Source organism: Mustela putorius, unplaced genomic scaffold, assembly GCF_011764305.1.
Source record: "Mustela putorius furo isolate JIRA1106 unplaced genomic scaffold, ASM1176430v1.1 tig00000127_pilon_pilon_pilon, whole genome shotgun sequence".
In the NCBI taxonomy this organism is placed as follows: Eukaryota; Metazoa; Chordata; class Mammalia; order Carnivora; family Mustelidae; genus Mustela; species Mustela putorius.
The window spans coordinates 7,923,836-7,932,359 of NW_025421288.1; the positions used below are offsets into that span (position 1 = coordinate 7,923,836).

The 8,524-nt window shown below is 42.0% G+C and overlaps 1 protein-coding gene across 1 annotated transcript; it reads left to right on the top strand.

Annotated features, from left to right (window-relative positions):
• The first annotated feature begins 1,078 nt into the window (after positions 1-1,078).
• Positions 1,079-6,550, top strand: LOC101671796 (mammaglobin-A-like). The gene is made up of 3 exons (XM_004770310.3): positions 1,079-1,205; positions 1,577-1,767; positions 6,362-6,550. Exons 1-3 carry the CDS (start codon positions 1,151-1,153, stop codon positions 6,398-6,400), a joined length of 285 nt encoding a protein of 94 aa, XP_004770367.1. The 5' UTR covers positions 1,079-1,150; the 3' UTR covers positions 6,401-6,550.
• The last annotated feature ends 1,974 nt before the right edge of the window (positions 6,551-8,524 follow it).

An 8,524-nucleotide genomic window follows, 5' to 3' on the forward strand; every position in this document is an offset into this window, starting at 1 on the left:
TGGACCACATCTTCCTTATCCATTCATCTGTTGAAGGGCATCTTGGTTCTTTCCACAGTTTGGCGACTGTGGCCATTGCTGCTATGAACATTGGGGTACAGATGGCCCTTCTTTTCACTACATGTATCTTCGGGGTAAATAGCCAGTAGTGCAATTACAGGGTCATAGGGAAGCTCTATTTTTAATTTCTTGAGGAATCTCCACACTGTTTTCCAAAGTGCCTGCACCAACTTGCATTCCATCAACAGTGTAAGAGGGCTTCCCTTTCTCCACATCCTCTCCAATACACATTGTTTACTATCTTGTTAACTTTGGCCATTCTAACTTGTGATTATTTCCTAAATATCAAGTACTCTGACTAAAGTGTCTATGGGCCAGAGCAGTCTGCCCTCAAGAGAAAGTATGTGTATTGCACTGAGCCTAGATGGTGTGCTAAGGGAGCAGGACCCCACAAATAGGATAGGAAGCTTTATGAACCTTGAAGAAGGAGGAGGGAGGGGTGCAAGCAGATTGAAGACCACACTAATAAAAGAACAAGGATGACAACACTGTTGTCACTCACTCTGTTGTAATAGGATTAGTTAGCAAGAACTTTTGCATTAATTTCATCTAAAGCCATGTATCATTACTGCATTTCCAAAATTGTTTTTGATCCAACTAGCTTTGTCTCCTAGGTTTCTTTTTTTTTTTTTAATTTTATATTTTTATCCCCAGGGGTACAGGTCTGTGAATCGCCAGGTTTACACACTTCACAGCTCTCACCATAGCACATACCCTCCCCAGTGTCCATAACCCCACCCCCCTTCTCCTTCACCCCCCTTCTTCATCCAAGTGAGCATGGATGAATACTAAAACTTAGTTAGACCTTACTGCATACCTCTTACTGATTCCCAACCCCCTTCCCCCCAGCAACCCTCAGTTTGTTTTGTGAGATTAAGAGTCTACAAACAGAGCACAAGCTAGCTGGATTGCAGCTGATTCTTGCTGTCATTTCCTGTTCCAAAGCCAGGTTCGTCGTGTGACCATTCCCTCATTTATGGGAGGGATGAAGGTAGTGAGCAGGAGAATAAAAGGAGGACTCCTAGGTGCTCATCACCAAAGTGAGTTCCTTCCTCCCTGACGTACCAGACAACCAGAGCTGCCTTCAGCCATGAAGTTGCTGAGAGTCCTTGTGCTGATTGCCCTCCCCTTTTCCTGCTTTGCAGGTGAGTTTTGTCTGGGGAGGACAGTCTTTGGAGAGAATATTGTGTCAGTGCCCTGTGGAAGACCTCCTGTTCCCCAAAGTCCAGTGCAGAGCATCTCATTTCTCCAGTGTCTTCTGTTTCATGGTTACTAGTGTTTGGCTTCTCTGGGCTATGGAGGTAGTGGGTGGGGAGGGGGTGCACATGAGTTCGGGTTTAAAGGAAATCCTAGATCCTGAGCTTATTCTGCTAGAATTGAGAACTCAGGACCATTTACCATGATCTCTCTGAATGTGTGTCTCCTGGGATGTAAGAAGATGACCAACATCCTAGGGACACCCAAAAATGGCTTCATACCTACATAACTGAGAGCACTTTTGCATGTTTTCTTCCAGGTTCTGGATGCCCATTACTGGAAGAAATGGTTAACAAAACAATCGATCCTCGAGTGAGCATGGATGAATACCAAAACTTAGTTAGACCTTACTACATACCTTTTACTGATTCTGAGGAGGCCATGGGACAACTGAAGCAGTGTTTTCTCAGCCAGTCAAATGAAACTCTGAGCAATGCTGCAAAGCTGCCGGTAACTATGTTTTCTTATGCTGAGCTTTCAATCCACTGAAGAGGGATAAGCAGGTTTTAAATTGGTCACTCATTATGCCACAGCAAGTGTTACACATGTTTTATTTTATTTCCGTGAATTTAATTGTAGGTGCATGTGAATACTTTGACATTGAGAAAAGGTCCCAGTACTGACTTGCTCCTTCACTTTGTGGAATTTTAAGGGAATGTAAATGAAAATGCCAAAGAGGGAAAAGAATACACACACACACACACTTTCTTTTTTCTTTTTTTTTTTATTATGTTATGTCAGTCACCATACAGAACATCATTAGTTTTTTATGTAGTGTTCCATGATTTATTGTTTGAATATAACACCCAGTGCTCCATGCAATACATGCCCTCCTTAATACCCACCACCAGGTTAACCCATCCTCCCATACCTCTCCCTTCCAAAACCCTCAGTTTGTTTCTCAGAGTCCATAGTCTCTCATGGTTCCTCTCCCCATTCGATTTCCCCCCTTTCATTTTCCCCTTCCTTCTCCTAATGTCCTCCACGCTAGTCCTTACTTTCCACAAACAAGTGAAACCATATGGTAATTGACTTTCTCTTCTTGACTTATTTCACTTAGCATAATATCCTCTAGTCCCATCCCTGTTCATGCAAAATCTGGGTATTCATCCTTTCTGATGACTGAACAATATTCCATTCTATATATGTGATGAAATTCTAGAACCTAGGTGAGGTTCAGAGCCGACGGCTAAGAAAGAATTCTTAAGACGTCTCTGGTGCAAAAAGGTGGTTTATTAAAGTATGGGGACAGGACCCATGGGCAGACAGAAATGCTGCCTTGGGGATGTGAGGAGTGGCTGATTATATACATAGAAGTTGGGTAGGTGAGGACAAAGGGGGTGTTCAGAAGGGCTTATCAAGGTAAAGAAGACTGTCAGGATATTGAAGGCCTGGTTACAATCAAGCAAAGGCTGTTTTTCCTCTAATGAGGCACTAACATAAAGACAATTGGGAGTTTCCTGGGTGCTTTCTATCAAGCACCCTTGTTAGTGAGATTTAGGTTTAGAAGAAATTTAACTTTATTTACATTCCCTTCTACCTCAGGCTCCTTCAGTTTTATTTATGGAGGGGAGGGCAATATTAGGGCTTGAGGAACTGAGTTGTTCATCTCTGGAAATTGGGCTATTGATAAGGTAACTTCTTTATTGTAAATCTCTAGGACATTTGTAAACCAAGGGAGACTCCTGCCTTGCAGGATTGTGATCTCTGCAAGTTAACTATTTGATTTTCTTTTAGGGCAGTCAGGGGTGCCTGAGGAATGTCACACATATTACTGAGGGGAGCGAGGGGAGCAGGTGGAGAGGGGGTGCAAGGTGCCAACTTTTACTTTGTCCTCAGCCAGCCTCCTGCTCCCTCATGATATGGACCACATCTTTATTCATTCATCTGTTGAAGGGCAAATCTTGGCTCTTTCCACAATTTGGCTATTGTGGACATTGCTGCTAAGAATATTGTGGTGCATATGGCCCTTCTTTTCACTACATGTGTATCTTTTGGGTAAATACCCAGTAGTGCAATTGCTGGGTCATAAGGTAGCTGTATTTTTAATATTTTGTGGAACCTCCATTCTGTTTTCCAAAGTGCCTATACCAACTTGCACTCCCACCAATAGTGTAAGAGCGTTCCCCTTTCTCCACATCCTCTCCAGCATTTGTTGTCTATTGCCTTGTTAATTTTTGCCATTGTAACTGGTGTAAGGTGGTATCTCAGTGAGGTTTTGATTTGAATTTCCCTGATGGCTAATCATGATGAACACTTTTTCATGACACACATATTCTATCAAGATTTAAATAACTGATTCTCGAAAAGTCCCTCATTTTTAGAAGTCATCAGCAAAAAAGATTCCCTTCTTCATAGAAAGAAAGAGGAAAGTGTTCATAAGAAACTTTTAAAAGACAAGAAAAAACAAGAGAAAGAAAAAAAAAAAACAAGAAAAGAAAGAAGGGGTATAAACAGACAGGTGAACAGAACAAAGAATACACTATCTCCTGAGTGTATTTTGGTCAGTTTGTTAGAGGAAACTACATCTCAAAATTGTAAAGAAAGAAAAACTTATATATACAAAAATAAAATTAAATACTTTGAAAGGAAGATGAAAATTTAAAAAGACTTTAACAAAAGATAAAAATAAAATAATGGCAACAACAGCAACAAAAAGAATATGATCAGGTGGGTGAATAGAGCCATACACTGGACTCTGGGTGTATTTTGGTCTCTTAGAAGAGACTGCATTCCAAATTAATTAATTAATTAAAATAAATAATTATATATACACAGAAGTTTATATATATACAAAATAAGATTAAATACAATGAAGGGATAGAGTATGGCTGTAAAAATGAAAATTAAACAAATATTTTTAAAAAGTAGTTGATAAAATAGGACGGTGATTGAAAAATAAGGAAGAAAGTTCTTTAAAAAGATAGAAAATTTAAAGAATTAAAGTTGAAAGACTAAAGAATCATGGGGTAAATGTCTTGAGTTCTAGGTGTTCTATGCCCCTAGTTCTAGAGTTTTGAAGTTCTCATTGATTGGTAAACTTAGCCTTGGCTGGATGTTCTTGCTGATCTTCTGGGGTGGGGCCTGCTGCATTGATTCACAAATGTCTTTGCCCCAGGCAGAATGGCACTACCCTTGCCAGGGGCCAGGCTGAGTAATATCCAATTTGTTCTATGTGGCTTTTGTTCCTGAAGACCTTCCACACAGTTTTAGAAGATGAGAATGAAAATGGGAACCTCCTAATCTCTGCCCAAGGGCCAAAAGCTTGGGGCCCCACTCCTCAGTGAGCCTCCAGGGAAAAGGAGTCAACCACTCTTGTCTCCCTCGTCTCCAGCCACACTTGATGCTCACCCCCCCTCTGACTGAGTGTTTCTGTCTCAGGCATGAGAACCCTTTCCAGTCTCCAAAGCCAGTAGACTCCTGTAGTGCACTCCCAGACTACTACTTCTAGGGGTGGAAGGGAGGTCTCCCCAGTTCTGGCACTTGGTGGACCACTGCTTGAAGAGAAGTGCCCCGACTGTGTCATGGAACATGGCCAATAGCAACCAGGAGCTGAGACCTTACTCCTGGGCTCACTCTTTGCAGCCAGCTTCCCCATTCTGATACCTGGAAGTTCTGCCACACTCAGGCACCCCCAGTCTTCCTGTTACCCCACAGATCCTGAGACCACACTGCTCCAGCTAGGGTTTCATCCTTGCCTGCTTAGCTGCCTGAGCAACATCTCTCACCAGAGCAGACTTCTAATAGCTCCTATTTTGTGCTCCCCTGCTCTGTCACTTACTGGTAGCCTGCTGACAGAGGCTCCCTCTCCCCGCAGTCTATCAGACAAGCCCTCTTGAAGAAGATTCTCTGCATCTTATTAATAGAATTAAAATACAATCCAATGTGTTAGTATAAATTATTGGATTCCTTGACTATTACTTAAAGACCCAATGAATGACAAGTAGAGGTCATGGGTGTGAATCTACAATGGGGGTGGAATTGCATAAAACAACAACCCTTAGTGGTTTTGTTCTCTATATTTTATTCCCAATCTTAATATGCCATTGAAAGCTTTCCAGGGTAGACAATGTAGAAATATTGCAAAGCAAAAGGTAAACGTGTCCTTCACTGAGATGCTGACACAGGGCACAATGTGGATGGACCTTGAGCACATTATGATAAATGAAATAAGCCAGTTTAAAGAGGCAATTATTGTATAAGATAATTTACATCCATTTTCTAGAGTACCTAATCTCCTAGAGACAGGAGGTAGTATAGTACTTTCTAAGAGTTGTGTGGCATGGGAAATGGAGATTACTCAGTGGGTATAGAGTCTCACCATAGCAAGATGAAAACGTTTAGGACATTGGTTGCACCATAATGCCAATATACTTAACACTGTTGAACTGTATACTTAAGATGATGAAAATGGTCAATTTTATGTTATGTGTATTTACCATGAGTTTAGACAGTTTAAGCCTGAAAAACCCTGAAACCAAGGATAGTGGAATTTCTTTTTTAAAAACCTTGATTAGATTGATCACTTGGAATGCACATATCCATACTTCTCTGGTCTCAAAGGTAATGGCTTTGGTTTTGAACTGTTTTTGGTATTTCTAACATGTGAGGCCACATTGGAGCTCAAAAACTTCACACTTCCTTGTATTTGAGCTAAGGCTTAACAATTCTTTGTTAAAAACTGGTGCAAAACCAACAAATACTGTTACATTGAAAAAATAAATTAATTAAAAAAACCCTGATGCACACAGTGTATCTACAGGATACAATATTTTTAAGAACAGGAAACATCAATAAAACTTTATTATCAGGATCCCTAACAAGGAAGAGATCTAGAAACAGCAGCACCTCTTTGGCATCAATAGTCTCCTGATCCTTAGAATGAGAGATGAGATCATTCTGATCTTAATTCAAACACCAACTTTGAATGCCAGATGTGTGTGGACAAACCCAGGAAGTCAAGAAGAAGAAATGTTTGTTTTCCAAGACTTACTTTTTAACAGAAAGTTGAAAATCTGTGTGTTGTCCCTGTTTTGTTTTCCAGAACATGATATATGAAAGTAAGTGGTGTGCTATGTTTTAACCTTGTGTATGACCTGGGGCACTGAGGACTACAAAGAGTACAATGAACCACAACTTTCTTCTCCTTTTTGTCTTTTGATCTATTAACTGCAAGATGATTGTTGAAACCTTGAGTACATTTTCATTTCAATAAAGTATCTGCAAATGGAAAGTTTGTCTTGTGTTCTCTGATCAAAATGGACACTTTAGAGAGCCTCTGCTATCACAGATAGTTATGCCTGCACACACACACACACACACACACAAAGGCACACGCATTCATACATAATTCTTCATTGGAGAGCACATGGATAAAGGACTGGGGAGTGTGAAAAGCACTTAGTTCATCCCCATGTGTAGCTCAACATGGTCCTCTCTCTGACAATGTGCTCTTCCACCCTCCTGACCCCCATTTCCATCAGGACCATGTGGGAAGCTCTCGAGATTTAGGTTCTGGTGTTTGGGCCACGTGCAGGTCCTTGAGACACTGCAGTCTTCATCTGTGCTACGAGCGCAGCTCACCATAGCTAGGCCTCGCTCAGCTCCTACCCCTGTCCAGGAGTGTGGGGCAGGACTACAGCCAGGGAGAGACATGACTTATACAAACCATGGGTGAATATGGTCTTGATTTTAATTATTTTTTTTAATTTATTTTTTTCAGTGTAACAGTATTCATTGTTTTTGCACCACACCCAGTGCTCCATGCAATCTGTGCCCTCTCCCACACCCCCGCCCCTTCATAACCCTCAGATTGTTTTTCAGAGTCCATAGTCTCTCATGGTTCACCTCCCCTTCCAATTTCCCTCAACGCCCTTCTCCATCTCCCCTTGTCCTCCATGCTATTTGTTATGCTCCACAAATAAGTGAAACCATATGATAATTGACTCTCTCTGCTTGACTTATTTCACTCAGCATCATCTCTCCCAGTTCCATCCATGTTGCTACAAAAGTTGGGTATTCATCCTTTCTGATGGAGGCATAATACTCCATAGTGTATATGGACCACATCTTCCTCATTCATTCGTCTGTTGAAGGGCATCTTGGTTCTTTCCACAGTTTGGCGACCATGGCCATTGCTGCTATAAACATTGGGGTACAGATGGCCCTTCTTTTCACTACATCTGTATCTTTGGGGTAAATACCCAGTAGTGCAATTGCAGGGTCATAGGGAAGCTCTATTTTCAATTTCTTTTTTTTTTTTAAGATTTTATTTATTTACTTGAGAGAGAGACAGTGAGAGAGAGCATGAACGAGGAGAAGGTCAGAGAGAGAAGCAGACTCCCCATGGAGCTGGGAGCCCAATGCGGGACTCGATTCCAGGACTCCAGGATCATGACCTGAGCCGAAGGCAGTCGTCCAACCACCTGAGCCACCCAGGCGTCCCTCTATTTTCAATTTCTTGAGGAATCTCCACACTGTTCTCCAAAGAGGCTGCACCAACTTGCGTTCCCACCAACAGTGGAAGAGGGTTCCCCTTTCTCCACATCCTTTTATTTTTTTTTAAAGATTTTATTTATTTATTTGACAGAGAGAAAGATCACAAGTAGGCAGAGAGGCAGGCAGAGAGAGAGGGGGAAGCCGGCTCCCTGCTGAGCAGAGAGCCCGATGCATGGCTTGATCCCAGGACCCTGAGTTCATGACCTGAGCCAAAGGCAGAGGCTTAACCCACTGAGCCACCCAGGTGCCCCAATTTTAATAATTCTAATATGTGGTCTCCATTTTGATTCTTGAAATATTTCAACAAAATTGATTTGCCTAATTACTGAGATTGGGAGTGCCTCCCTGAAATTCTGTAGGTGTCCCTAGTCCTGACCCCGCAAGTGGCAATGTGGTCCACTTTCCTCACCAGGAGGACCTACAAGGCCAGGAAGGTTGAGGGAAAGGTGTGTGTTCTGTGGGAAGAAGGCAAAGCCAGTGGGTTTTATACTGAACGATAGCTGTCCTTACTTCTACCTGTCCCCACATTCCTGTCACCAGGGATAAGATATTGCCACCCCTTCTACTTACAACTCATGGTATCCCTCTTCCTTCATGGCTATCTTGTCACCCAGAAGAGTCTTGATCCTTCCTCAGGTCTGTTTCTCAGCTGCCACCATGGCTGACCTACCAGGCAAAGCACGTTCAGAGAATTAGTCACATGATAGTT